The sequence below is a fragment of the Drosophila santomea genome, unplaced genomic scaffold (genome assembly GCF_016746245.2).
Source record: "Drosophila santomea strain STO CAGO 1482 unplaced genomic scaffold, Prin_Dsan_1.1 Segkk85_quiver_pilon_scaf, whole genome shotgun sequence".
Taxonomy (NCBI): Eukaryota; Metazoa; Arthropoda; class Insecta; order Diptera; family Drosophilidae; genus Drosophila; species Drosophila santomea.
The window spans coordinates 291472-306942 of record NW_025319021.1 but is presented as its reverse complement, the minus strand read 5'-3'; the positions used below and the strand labels follow the sequence as shown (position 1 = coordinate 306942).

General features: G+C 37.5%; 1 protein-coding gene across 7 annotated transcripts in view; it reads left to right on the top strand.

Moving 5' to 3' along the window:
* Positions 1 to 15471, top strand: part of LOC120457865 (eIF-2-alpha kinase activator GCN1) — a 39680-nt gene that overhangs the window by 711 nt on the left and 23498 nt on the right. Inside the window, exon 3 of one of the 7 annotated variants that reach the window (XM_039645389.2) lies at positions 576 to 1006. The exons of 5 other annotated variants lie outside the window; for them this stretch is intronic. In XM_039645389.2, the coding sequence (XP_039501323.1) occupies positions 576 to 580 (5 nt within the window). In that variant the 3' untranslated portion in view covers positions 581 to 1006. Of the gene's footprint in view, positions 1 to 572; positions 1007 to 15471 lie in introns of those variants that run through there. One more of the 7 variants, XM_039645388.2, reaches the window with a different exon arrangement.

Sequence of the window (15471 nt, the reverse complement as noted above, 5' to 3'; positions counted from 1 at the left end):
CCTGTTGATCAGGATCACTTGTCTAATCGATCTGGCCATGTCCGCCCTTATGAAATTTGAGAAAAGCTTGCAGATAGATTTAAGCGCAAGTTTGTTTCTTGGTGTTGTTTCGTCCTCGAACTCGGCTGCTAATTTCGGAGCTGATTTTTGATTTATTGAAACAATTTAGAAAAATGATGGATGGGTTAGCAAAACGTGTTTAGGGTTTCGGTTTTTAAAAGATATACACAAGTGGGCATAAGTATTTAGACAAGAAAAATATTCATTATATTTGTTTGTAACTTATTGTTTACTTACAAGAAAATTGTTTAATAATTGTAGTAAATAGGTAGACTATCGTAGTTAAATTAGGTTATATAAACATAGGGATAACTTCATTGTTGATTTAAGAAAAATTATTTTTGTGGCACCCGTATGTACGAGAATAAGTCATTCTGGAGGTTCTGTTATGTTTTGGGGATGCGTAGCTTTCACTGGATTGGGAGATTTAGTTCCCGTTGATGGAACCATGAATCAAACAAAATATTTGGATGTCCTAAATAATCATGCATTCCCTTTTGGTGATACTCCAGCAGGATAATGCCCCCTGTCATAAGGCCAAACTGATTACGCAGTTTCTGAGAGATGTTGGCGTAAACACATTGGATTGGCCACCTCAAAGTCCAGACCTCAACATAATAGAAAACCACTGGTCATATATAAAGAAAATAAGATGTGCAAACTTATCTAGAAGTCGTGAAGAAACGATTTTGGAGATTCAAGCCTTATGGAAGGATATTTCAATAGATTATATCCACAGCTTGGTACAGTCTGTACCAAAACGTCTCCAAAAAGTGATAGACGCTAAAGGGGGATATATTTTTTATTAATTTGTTATAATTTTTTAGTTCACATTTTTCTCTTTTCAATTTATGAAATTTAAATAATTTGTCTAAATACTTATGTCACCGATAATTTATAGAAAAGTAAGTTTTCTTAAATCAACAATGAAGTTATCCCTATATTTATATTACCTAATTTAACTACGATAGTCTACCTATCTACTAAAATTATTAAACAATTTTCCTGTAAGTAAACAATAAGTTACAAACAAATATAATGAATATTTTTCTTGTCTAAATACTTATGCCCACTTGTGTACATCTGCCAGAAAAAGTATGCGTACACACTTAACATATAACTTTGATGGCCAAAAATGTATTTCATGTATTCATTTTTTTATATTATTCACAAACTTATTATTAATTTTATCCGTAGGCTTTTTTAGCTAAGCACTTTACTAATTTTATAAAAATGAAAAAGGCCCAACTTTCAACACTGACCGTTTTGGGCGGTTTGTGGGCGTTAGGGTGGGCATAGCAAAAAGTTTTTCTGCAGATCGATAGAAATTTACAATACTATTAAGAAAATGAATTAATATCAAAACATTTTTCAAAAGTGTGGGCGTTAGAGTGGGCATGGCAACATGGGTCAACAAACTTGTGCTTTCTCAACTTTTTAGCTTTCATAGTTCCTTAAATCTCGACGTTCATGCAGACAGACGGACATGGCCAGATCAGGATCAATACCTGATTAAGAATATACATATATGTATACTTTCTATGGTCGGAAACGCTTCCTTCTGCTTGTTACATCATTTTCAACGAATCTAGTATACCTTTTTACTCCACGAGTAACGGGTATAAAATATTAAAAAGTGCGGGCGTGGCAGTTTTTGGCGGTTTGTGGCCGTTAGAGTCGGCGTGGCATCTTGTGTTGCGTCTTTGTCTCTGGAGTCTGTATGCTAAATCTCAACTTTCTAGCTAGTTCCTGAGATCCCTATACTCTACGAGTTACGGTAATAACAATAATAATTGGTTGGAAGGAAAAAAAAATTGACCCCGGTTTGAGGAAAACAATTGTCAAACTTCGTAATGTACGAAAATCATTGGGGGAAATTGGCAAATTCGTAAGCAGATTTCATTCTTCCGTATAGAAAGGGGTTGATAACTTTACTTATTATTATTTTTTTATATAGATAAAAAATTAACTATTCCGTGCCAAAAACTAAAGGAATGCACAATTTTTTCAAGAACATACACGTCACTGTATATGCATATAAAATGGCAAAACATCTACTACTCGAGTTATTAATTTTCTACCAAACATTTTTCCCCTTCCAAATAGCTTATTAAAATACCATTTGCATGCAAAGTAATAATTAATAAATTAAAATTTCTTTCTCGCGGATTTAAAGCTGAATTTAAAAAGTGTTGAAAAGTATTTTTCCGCAGAAGTCTAAACTTTTTACCAGCACATCCGTCTCCCAAAGCTAGACAAAGTGTCTTAATAAACAATGTACAATAAATCTCAAATGATTGCAGACTTAATTCTACCATTTACCAATTTACCATTAATTATACCCGTTACTCGTAGAGTAAAAGGGTATACTAGATTCGTTGAAAAGTATGTAACAGGCAGAAGGAAGCGTTTCCGACCATATAAAGTATATATATTCTGGATCAGGATCAATAGCCGAGTCGATCTGGCCATGTCCGTCTGTCTGTCCGTCCGTATGAACGCTGAGATCTCAGGAACTACAAAAGCTAGAAAGTTGAGATTAAGCATACAGACTCCAGAGACATAGAAGCAGCGCAAGTTTGTCGATTCATGTTGCCACGCCCACTCTAACGCCCACAAACCGCCCAAAACTGCCACGCCCACACTTTTGAAAAATGTTTTATTTTTTCATTTTTGTATTAGTTTTGTAAATTTCTATCGATTTGCCAAAAAACTTTTTGCCACGCCCACTCTAACGCCCACAAACCGCCCAAAGCTGCCACGCCCACACTTTTGAAAAATGTTTTGATATTTTTTCATTTTTGTATTAGTCTTGTAAATTTCTATCAATTTACCAAAAAACTTTTTGCCACGCCCACTCTAACGCCCACAAACCGCCAAAAACCGTCAGTGTTGAAATTTCTTCTTCGCAAATCCACTAGCTGAGTAACGGGTATCAGATAGTCGGGGAACTCGACTATAGCGTTCTTTCTTGTTTTATATAGCCCCGTTAAAAATTTCAAATTGCATCTTTATTGTTTAAATAAAGATTTATATAAAGACCATATAAAGTATGATCAGGATCAATAGCCCAGTCGATCTGGCCATGTCCGTCTGTCCGTACGTCTGTCCGTCCGTATGAACGTCGAGATCTCAGGAACTACAAAAGCTAGGAAGTTGAGATTAAGCATACAGACTCCAGAGACATAGAAGCAGCGCAAGTTTGTCGATTCATGTTGCCACGCCCACTCTAACGCCCACAAACCGCCCAAAACTGCCACGCCCACACTTTTGAAAAATGTTTTATTTTTTCATTTTTGTATTAGTTTTGTAAATTTCTATCGATTTACCAAAAAACTTTTTGCCACGCCCACTCTAACGCCCTCAAACCGCCCAAAGCTGCTACGCCCACACTTTTGAAAAATGTTTTGATATTTTTTCATTTTTATATTGGTCTTGTAAATTTCTATCGATTTGCCAAAAAACTTTCTGCCACGCCCACTATAACGCCTACAAACCGCCAAAAATTGTGTTTAAGACTCTCCTTCTCCCTTCCACTAGCTGAGTAACGGGTATCAGATAGTCGGGGAACTCAACTATAGCGTTCTCTCTTGTTTATTTATAGTAATGGGAAAGTTTGTTAGTCTTGATAGGACTTATAAATACCAGGTGGTTATTAAATAGGTCGTTTGGTAATATGTATGCAATTACCATCTTGTGCACTTGCACCGTTGCTGCAGTGGTATCTATTTTGTCAAAGTTAAAAAAAAAATTTCTCAATATTGTTGCCTTTAAATAATTTAAGTACAATTTTTGTATTGGCTATTAATTCTTTTTCAATTAAAGTTCCACTGGCAAAACAGATATGTTTACCTTATAGCCGAGTCGATCTGGCCATGTTCGTCTGTCCGTCCGTATGAACGCTGAGATCTAAGGAACTACAAAAGCTAGAAAGTTGATTAAGCATACTCCAGACTCCAGAGATATAGACAGAGCGCAAGTTTGTCGATTCATGTTGTTAGTAATTTTAATTTCTATGGATTTGCAGAAAAGTTGTTTGCCACGCCCACAAACCGCCTAAAACTGTCGGTGTTGAAGACTCTCCTTCGCACTTCCATTAGCTGAGTAACGGATAGTCGGGGAACTCGACTATAGCGTTCTCTCTTGTTTTTATCTTAAATAAGGAACTTAATTAAGAACGACAAAACTAGGCGGAGTAACGGATAGTCGGGGAACTCGACTATAGCGTTCTCTCTTGTTTTTATCTTAAATAAGGAACTTAATTAAGAACGACAAAACTAGGCGAAAAATAAAATAGCACCACTTGATAAAAAATGCTTAAATTTTCAATTTTAAACTTAATCTTAAACTAAAAAAAATTCACCAATAACAAATGTATGCGTATTAAAACTACACCTATCCCACTAATTTAATATTTGGTAGTGTATTCCTTATTACCAATAACAGGTGCGCAACATTTTGGCATGGAATCTACCTGGCACTGTTTTAGGGATACTTTGCTCCAGGACGCAACTCAAAGGTATTCGTTGTTAGTTGGCTTAGAAGCTATAACTGCTTTTTTCATATCTGACGAAGTATTTTCGCTGGGATTGCGGCCTGGGGACTGTGCAGGCCACTCAAAATAGGAACAGATTTATTTTGGAACCAATCCTTGGCTTTCCTGCTGGGGTGATTGGGGTCATAGTCTTGTTAGAAGACCCATTTTAGCGGCATATCGTATTTGGCAAGGGTAGCATCACCGTCACCAAAATATCCACAAAAACATGTTGATCCATTATGGTTTTTATCCAACGTATTGCCCCAACTACGTAGTACGAGAAACGATTGAAATATGGGTAAATTTCCACTGAAAAGGAAATTTTTGCGGGATTTGGAAATGAAAATGAGGTATCGAATGTGGGATGTATGTTTTTTTATTTATTTTGAATTAAAACGAATATTTAAGTTCATATAATGGATTATAAACAGAATTTCGTGTGAATTATATTAAATCTGTGTCCATATCACTAACCGAACCATCGATATTGCTTTTGCCGTTTTCATCCACTTTTGGATTGACGTTGTACTTATCATTAGCAGCAATTTGGCGCAATAGCTCAGGTTTTGATTGTAGAAACTTATGGAATTCGATGCACGACAAAGTGAAATTATGTTTCACCATCAGCATTGCTTTCAGTGTCCACTTTCAATTATTATTACTTTATTATTATTATTCATATAATTATTCATCATTATTATTATTCATTATTCATATCAACCGAAAATGTTAATAAACAGCTTTAATTACATTAATTACATTAACGCTGTTTATTAACATTTTCGGTTTCCATCGAAGGCAAATTCATAAAAAAAATTCGTTCCCATTTTGTGGCAGTGTTGGATAGGAAAAAGGCTTAAAAATGTGGGAAAACCCCACACAATGTGGGCCATCTACGACGCTTAATAATACTGGATCCTCCGTGTTTAATTGTTTCTGCTTTGTAATTTGACTTATATTCGGTGTTCTTGGGGCGCATTACATACGATCGAGAACCATTGCCAACAAAAATAACAACCTTGCGTGGGCGTGGCAGTTTTGGGCGGTTTGTGGGCGTTAGAGTGGGCGTGGCAACCTGAATCGACAAACTTGCGCTGCGTCTATGTCCCTGGAGTCTGTATATTTAATCTCAACTTTCTAGCTTTTGTAGTTCCTGAGATCTCGACGTTCATACGGACAGACGGACAGACAGACGGACGGACAGACGGACATGGCCAGATCGACTCGGCTACTGATCCTGATCAAGAATATATATACTTTATATGGTCAGAAACGCTTCCTTCTGCCTGTTACATACTTTTCAACGAATCTAGTATACCCTTTTACTCTACGAGTAACGGGTATAATTAAAACGTATACAAAGTTAATCAATTTGTAAAACAAATTTAATTTAATTTAAAACAAACAAGAGAGAACGCTAAAGTCGAGTTTTTTTTAATTTAATAATCAATTTATAAACTTAAAATATTAAAAAAAAATTAAAAAACTATTTGGTTAATACTTAATTAAATAACTATACGCTACCTACTCTGCCTCCCTAACGCTAACTAATATACCACTGTGGTAACTATATGTGGTTTCAAATGTGCGCGCAGTTGCCCGATTATCGAAAATATTTGAAAACGCCCAATCAATATGCGTATTGCTATTGGTTGTAGACGCATCCAAATCTAGCAACGAACTAAAACCCTTTACATCTACTAAAAAATCGAAAATTTGCTTGCAGCAGCCAGAGATGGAGTGGAGGCACAAGTTAAAATCTCCTAACACTAAACAATTACTATTTAAAAATGTGTGCTGCTGAAATATCTCCTTAAACTCAGTTTCAAACCTCTTTAAGGGATAGGTCGGACTTTTAAATAAAACAAGAATCCCTAAAGATCGGTACTTAAAGATAGCAAACTCAAACACTGGAGAGGCTAAATTTGAAAGATTTGAATAAAATCGACCACTTGAGCAAAGACTAACATTCTCAAAAAGTTCGCTTCGAATAAAAAAGAGAATGCCTCTTTTTGGTCGGGCTCCGCTAGCTACTGACTGGCAATCTAATCTCACTGCTGTGGTAAAGCCAGGAATTTCATTTACCTCATTTGAGTATGTTGATGCTTCAACGAAGCACAGAAGATAAGACCTAAGCATTAGACGATCGGAACAAACATCGCTTATGTGGCAGTGTAAACTTTCCGTATAATGGAAAAAAATATGAAGGTTCGGACTATTGATTAAACAATAGAAATGGGTATTCAGTAGCTTAGTGAAACGCAATTTTCGGAGCTCTGCTTCTGAAGCTGAATCTTGTGCGGATCTTTGGGGGAAAAAAGGTCCAATAATAAAGAGACCTGCCGCATTTGTTGCTCTACTACAGGCTACTTACAGCGCAGCTCTCTGCATGCTGCAGTTAGTGTGAACTACCACTTTACTGTACGTAGCTCCTTGACTTTTATGAATAGTTATTGCTTCTGCAGGAACCACTGGAAACTGCATTCGGTCAATTGTAGTTGCCTGATTAGAATTAATTTATAAACTTTTTATAATTTTCGAAATCGGCGTCCATGAAGCCTCCTCATAATGTCTGCGCTTGGAACGCGCATTTACTCCTATGCTTTCATCTATGCTTTCATTAAAATTGTATCCAAAGAAGATCTGAAGTGTTGGATGTACTGAATCCTATCTCCCCAAGGACACCAGTGGCTCCGTTTACGAGACCATCTGATGTATCTACATTGACCGTCATCATATATTTGGCAGTGGTTTTTAAAGTCAGAGAGGTACACAATCCTTGTGCCTCAGATGTTTTTAGGGACCTAGCTTGTTTCAGACATCTTTTTCTCTGCTGTAAGCTAATTTGAGCGGACTTAACTGAGTCTATAGCATCCGAGAGAAATTGAGCAGTGGGAATCGAGTTAAGCTTCTGGCTATTGTACCGATCTGTGTCCTGATTGCACTGATATAGCACTGTATGGATCATTTGACGGGGCCTAAAAGATCCAGCGATCACATACGGGCCGCAATTGTCTACAATCGCCGAACACGATAACCGAATTACCTCCGAAAGGAGTTTCAACATTGGGAAAAAATTTGTTTAGGCGAGAGTCCAAATGAGAAAAGAGCGTTGCACCGAACATAAAAATTTCGTCTATTATTTTAAGATCAATACATTTTGAACGAAGTGTATTCAACAAATCAGGGCTTAAACTTCTAAATGCGGACCCAGCCTGATTTACAGACAGAGAGAACATGGAATGAAGAGTGGTCCTCCGATTCCGAAAGCAGCTTTAGGAATAGGGACTGAAATAAGGTGGATTTTTCTACTTTTGCCGACACCTGCTCCGCCACCTACGAACTCATAAAAGGTTTGATTTGTCCTTGCATTATGCAAGACATGAGTAGGGAAAGTTTTTTGCTCCAAGTTTAGAGATCTAACTAAATTGGCTAACTTTAAAGGGGATAGAAGTGACGGAAGCTTTATTACCCGGATATTGCTATCCGGATCAACATCTAACAAATTGTTGTTCAAGTTTAAAACATTAATTTGAGAAGATATTTCAGGAATATCTAATGCCCTAAACTCCTCATAATGTTCGACCTCTTCTTCATTTTCTTCTATATAATCTACGTTCATGGCTCTTCTAAGCGCCATGAATAAAGGGAGAAAAAAACTGGTTTTTACAGATTTTTTTTGGGCGTACGGTGAAAGTAAATTTATTTCTGATTATTGTACATTAAAGAGTAGTAATAAAACTATATTCTGTGAAATATTGGTTGAAAAATATTGAAAAATATATTGAAAAATACCTCAGCACTGGATAATCGGATATGAAATACCAAAAGTTTTTCCATCAATTTTTATGTCCCTCTAGGTATCCCTGTCGAGTTTTTCCATTTTTTTTATAATTTTTGAACTTTTTACAAAACTTGAAAGTGAAAATACCGATTTTTGGCCAAAGTTCATAACTATTGTTGTTAATAATAAAAAAATTAAAATCAAAAACGAAAAAATCTCGACAGGGTTACCTCATAAATTATGTAAGGAAATACTGTAAAAAATTTGAGAACGATCGGTTGAATAGATTTTGAGATACAGAGTGCACCGATTCAAAAAACATCGATTTGAGAAAAACGTGTTTAAAGTTTTTGTTGCTGTCTTCCCCGCTGAGGGATTACAGCTCAGGTAGTCGTTCGAGACCCGCCTACTTCCAAAGCTATATCTTTGTGAGTTTTGCTCCGATTGACTTCCTATTTACAGACAACAATCTTGAGTTACTATACTTTCATAATATGCAATAAAAAAATCACTTTTTTTGAACCCTCAAAACCCTACCCCCCCCACGAATGCTACGAATGGAACAGTATCGGATGTGAAGTCAGAGATCCACTGCTCGTTAACTGACACATTGTGCTTTCTATAAAGCTCAGTATTAACTAAATACCTAATAGCGTCAGCAATTTTGGCAGGCCGTATGGTTTCTTCCATGAAATCATGTCCATATTCCATTCTTTGTTTGAGGTGTAGCTGAATTACCTCTGCTACATTGAAAGCTCGTGGAAGAGACGTCACGATATTGCTTCCTGGAATAGGGACATTAACAACTGCTCCCTTAATAGCACTTTGACGGTCATGACCTATTGGCTTAATAATCATAAATGGAAGGCGAGGTGAAATCAAACTGGAAAATCTAAGCCATTTGAAATGGCCCCTTTTGGCTTACGGCCGGTTTTAATATTGCTGTGACAAGTTTTGCAAAACCTGAAAAGATTACCAGCGAAAGAAAGATGTCTTGCATTTTGGTATATCTCTTTCCTGAACTCGCAATGTTCTTCCAAATAAGACCTAGAAAGCTTACTTATTTGCTTGGGGAACCACAATCCTTTGCAACAAAAGCAAATCTGATCTGGGCCAAGCTTAACATTCCTATTGAATGTTGCTATGTAAGCTTCTATTTCAATAGGTCTGAATCTAATAGTCCTATTTTCCTGACCTACATCAAGCCTAATTTCTTGACTTCGAATTGCATTCCGAAGATTTTCTGCTTCCCTATTATCACTAAGGCTTCTGTACTGACTAACTCGTTGACGTATATTTCTAATTGCATCGATCGTTGCTTGTCGAGCAGCTAATCGTGCGCTTCGTCGAGCAAGTGTATTTCTCGCCTGCTCGACTACCCTGCGATACCTACCGGCCCTAGCCTTAGCTCTGTTGGCCCTATCACGCTCTCTTTCCAATAAGCGTTCCTGTGTATCTCTTGCCAGTGCTCGACGCAGGGTATTTACTTCTTGCTCACCCGCGCGATACACGGTATCCAAGCGCCTTCTTCTACGGTTGGCAGTGTTTTGTTCCTACTCCATAGCCCTAATCTTGCTATTTTGTCGCCTTTCAGAACGACGTCGAGTATCGGCTGCTTGCTCTATTGCGCGAAAAGCGGGATCCAAACGGCTTTCCCTATGGCCAGCAGTATTTTGAATCTGCTCCACAGCTCGATTCTCGCTTTTTGTCGCCTTTCAGAACGACGTCGAGTATCGGCTGCTTGCTCAATTGCGCGAATTGTAGGTTCTAGACGCCTTTGAGAACGAAACTGAGAATTAGATTCTTGCTCAATCGCACGAACAGGACGAGTCAAGCGTCTCGACCTTCGCGACAATGTATTGACGCCCTGTACTGCATTCCTGACTAACGGCTTCCCTACGCCTACGCTGAGATACTGTATTTGCCACTCTCTCCACCTGCATATCCTTCATTTTCCCTATTTATCCTATTTCTCAACATTGGCCTTCTTGCACGTTGAGAAGCAGTGGGTCTATTTAGACGAGACATTTCTCAGAATTATAAAAACGACTTAATAAAATATTTATAAATATATATATTAAATATTTTGAAATTATTATTTATTGAACACAAAAAAAATACTTAACAGAAAAATAATATTATAAGAATGAGTATTTAAAAAGACTCAAGCTTATATTATTATTTTAAATATCAATATAATTTAATTAATAGTATTAGTAGTATAAGTCTTTATAAAGACTAACGCTTGCAGCACTATTAAACAAATACGTGTAAATATATAAAATATGTCTGTATAAAACAAGAGAGAACGCTATAGTCGAGTTCCCCGACTATCTGATACCCGTTACTCAGCTAGTGAAAGTGCGAAGGAGGCTCTTCAACACTGACAGTTTTTGGCGGTTTGTGGGCGTTAGAGTGGGCGTGGCAAAAAGTTTTTTGGCAAATCGATAGAAATTTACAAGACTAATACAAAAAAGAAAAAAAATCAAAACATTTTTGAAAAGTGTGGGCGTGGCAGCTTTGGGCGGTTTGTGGGCGTTAGAGTGGGCGTGGCAACATGAATTAACAAACTTGCGCTGCTTCTATGCCTCTGGAGTCTGTATGCTTAATCTCAACTTTCTAGCTTTTGTAGTTTCTGAGATCTCGACGTTCATACGGACGGACAGACAGACGGACAGATGGACTGACAGACGGACATGGCCAAATCGACTCGGCTATTGATCCTGATCAAGAATATATATACTTTATATGGTCGGAAACGCTTCCTTCTGCCTGTTACATACTTTTCAACGAATCTAGTATACCCTTTTACTCTACGAGTAACGGGTATAAAATTATATACATATGTTCGTTTAAGAGTTTAATTGTGACTGACTCAATGACCATACATAAGTAATGCCCAATTCATAGTGCGCTCACGAAAACTATGCATAAAGTAAAAGGGCGATTAGATCCCGTTAATTTCGATATTGTAGTGTATCTAGTGTAATATATGCCTTCTGCATATGTATGCCTTCTGCATACACATGTATATGCATGCACAATAAAGAGTACATAGTCTTAAGTATACCATGTGCGGGCTAGCTGCACCCAATGACACCCAATGATGCTACGAGCATTCAAATAAAATTACTCGAACCCCACAAATTCTTGTTAAAGTTATTATAGTATAAGTATCGCATTGTACAGAGAAGTTCTATTTTCAACACTCCTCAAGGCGACATGTCTTTACAGAATAACCTAAAATAACATATTTCTATCAAACATACATTTTAATTTATATTCATTTTAGTCCTAACTAATGCTTGATCTTATTTAAATTTTTCGTAAAAATATCGGAAATCATATTTTCTGTTGTAACATACTTGATATCAATAACATTTTCCAAATTGTCTAACAAAGTGATGCTTAATATCAATATGTTTGCTACGTGCGTGGAAGCAAACTTGTTTTTACGGATTGTATAAACGATAAGCTTTAAAAGTTTGAGAATAGCCTATCAATATGTGTGCTTCTCCTTTTGGACAAAACTACGTTGTATGTGTCAGGAACTACAAAAGCTAGAAAGTTGAGATAAAGCATACAGACTCCAGGGACATAGACGCAGCGCAAGTTTGTCGATTTATGCCACGCCCAAAACTGCCACGCCCACACTTTTAAAAAATGTTGCACCTGTGAACACTTAGTGTTGCCTAGGCCAGAAATATACATATGTAGCAGCCATCGTACTAGCTTTTTCCAAATCTGTTAGAGCTTTTTCATGGACCATCTTAAAAAAAACTGATAAAAATTGCCTTAAAATTTAGAATACAATCCAATTTTAAAATTTATCTTATTTTGATCACTCGGTCGAACTTTTTCCCTGTTTAAAAAATAAATTCTATATTTTTATAGCATTTTTCCCGTGGTTTTGTCTTGTGTATAATATAATGAGTAAACAAATACAGGCTAAAATTAGAAAGAAACAAACCGAACAAAATGCATTTGGAACCATGTGAGATGACAACAGTATAGGTTTTTTAAAACTAATCAGTTGTGCGGAACTGTATACAAATAAAATTTCGATAATTCCAAAAGGATAACAAATGCCAAATTAGTATTGTCATTAGGATTAAATTCTGAAAAATAAGTTTTACAAATATCAAGGGCAAAGTCCTTGTGTTTACTGGCGCCCAACGGAGTTCGCGCAAGGGTTATTATCTTTAATGGAAATTATAAATTCTGTATAGAGAATACAAAATTCCTATTTGTGTTATCTGTGAATTATAAATTAAAATTTTAAATCTCTTTGTGAAAAATTTTTTCAAATTTTGAGAGACAACAAGACTACGGAAACGCTTTCTTCTGCCTGTTACATAATTTTCGACGAATCTAGCACACCCTTTTACCAAAGACATTAGAAGAACAAAATGGGTAACGCCATACGATTTTTTTGCACACGATTTTTTCGTGCTGGCTCCAGGCTCTCTCGAAATTTGGTTCAAAAGCCAGAAAGCGGAGAGCTCTAGAGTCAGCAGCACTCTTGTACGCATACAGCGACAGCTGACCACTGTATTGGTGCACACATGCATTTTAAAAATGACAAAATATGCCCTTCATTTTAAAAGTTCTTGGACTTTCTATATTATTTTTTTATTCAATAATCTTAGATGGTTGTTGACGTTTGGCTTTCAGACGGTAGATAAGAAAGATGATGACCAGGGTTATTGAGGCTGTGGAGGAGACAGAGCAAAAGATCCAGGTGTTGCCTGATGGCAGTCGGGATTGGAGGTGGTTGATGTGCTGCAGATTTTTAACGCTCATTCCGTGAATTGATGACAGACTAAGGCGCTCTAGGTGCCTCAGAACGTTTACCCGAGCCATGGCTGAAACTGCGGCTTTCTTCTTTGATGTTCCGATATTGTTGACGTAAAGCGTGCCGTTTATTTTAATTTTTTCGGTATATGATACCAGGTAAGTTCCTGATATCATCCGGCTTATTCCCTTTTCGTCGGTGATATTTATCGTTACATCGTTGGTGATGAGCATTCCCTCGTCGATCATGGTGACTGGGTCCAAGTGTCCAGGCTGGGTGTTGCAATGGGCGACCATGCCAGAGATGAGTTGTTGTGCGCAAGTTGGCGCTTTCGATCTCCTGCAGAAAGTGGTGCCCGCTGATACATTGCAGTCCTTGACCGCGAAGGTTTCCGTACCGCAATCCGCGACCGTGCTACCGTCCTCGAAATCTAAGATTCTATTTTCATGCTGTACTGGGAATATTCTTATTTTTCTACAAGTTAACAAAGGCTTCGGAAATTTTATTAAAAAGTACAATAGGTCTCGATTTTGAAAAGTTTTTATGCTAGCTACCTCTAAAATATCTGACACGCTAACGTTTGTGGGATGTTTACTTTCAATCTCCTTTACGTCAACGTCATTCAGGATTATTGGACTTATTACGTTTAATTTGGAAAGGGTGATTGCAAGTATTAAATTTTCAAGTTCTTGAATTACAACACGGTTTTTTGCCAAAATTGTCTCGTACAAATGTGTCTAAGTTGTCCGATTTTAAAATAGAGTTCATGGATGAGGTCAGTGTGTTTAATTGCAATTGTATTTTGTCGTTTATTTCTATCTGTTCATTTACCGAGTCCGTTAGCTGTCCCTGTCTAAGCCTCACCTGGTCCCAGTCGTCAGAGTCAGGTGTCCCCGCTATTGCTTTCAAAGCAGTCCCTATGAAATTAAGACTACGGGCATGTCGGTGACGTACCTTTAGTGTGTCCAGAAGAGTCTCTATTCGTTCCAAGTCCGTTTCAAGTACCCGTCTCATGTGCTCCTTCACGAAGAAGTCCATTGCGTGTTTCGTCTCGTCTGCGTAAGTCTCGTACGATGTAACGTTCGTTGTATGTCCCATGTAACCGTACTCGTCCCATAAAGTAATATCTCCGTCCATTATTGGTATGTGGTTAGCGTGTGAGTATTCGATTAGTTTTATGGTCCAAGAGGGAGTTGTCAGTAGGACTAACGGGAGTAGCAAGTTTCCTAACCTAAGTGCGAAAAATATAAAATATAGAGAGTAACAAACGTCACTAAAGTATAAAAAAGTGATAGTATAAAAAAATGTAAAAAATTTTAAATTAAATTGGGCACCCTCTTAACGAAGGTTGTCCTTATGGACCACCCTCCCTTTAATAAGCACTGTCGTGCCCAGATCAGCCTCAATGACCTCTTCTGAGCAGAGTGGCGTTAATTTGGTACCCAGGCGTCTGTTGGTTTTTAACCAGACTTTTTCGCCTACTTGGTACTGTTTATTGTCTTTGTGTTCATTTGAGTACCTAAGTGTTTTCTCTTGAGCCTCTTTGATCTTGTCTCTTATTGTGCCCGCAAAATCTGGTGGAATAGCGTGAACTATTTCATGAGGCTTTTTATTTGTAAACGAGTGGACAGTTCTGTTATATTCTATTGTTGCAAATAGAATGAGGTCGGTCGTCTCGGTTATGTTTTGATCTATCTTGATGCACCGTGCGATTTCTGCTAGGGTGCTATGAAATCTCTCAACTGGCCATTAGACGTGCTGTGCAAGGGGGGCGCATTTGAGACCTGTATACCATACCTATTTTCTAGGATGGTTCGTATGGTTTGTGAGTTGATAGACCTTTCATTGTCGCAGTAAACTGTTTTTATTTTAGGGAACAGGTTTATTAGTTGTAGTATCGGAGTTTTGATATCTACGATTGCTCTTGAATCGATTGGTTGGACTATAGCGAATTTTGAAAATTTGTCGATACAAGTTAGAAAATGCTTTTGATCAGTTGAAAATATATCTATGTGGATAATTTCCCCAGTATAACCGGGAATTGGTGTTTCCGCTATGGTTTGTTGCACTGGGTGACGATTGTATTTTGCTTTGGAACATGTTCTGCAATTTGCGGTGATTTCTGCCGCTAGCTGGCCCATTTTGGGAAAAAAGTAGTCACGAAGGACCTGTCCTGCTCTATGGGCCCTATTGTGTTCCGTGGTCATAATTTCCCTTTGCTCGGTACTGTTTGTTATATCGGTGACCAAGCTCTTACAATGTCTAAATGTCGTCGAGGGAAAAGCGACGATTAAA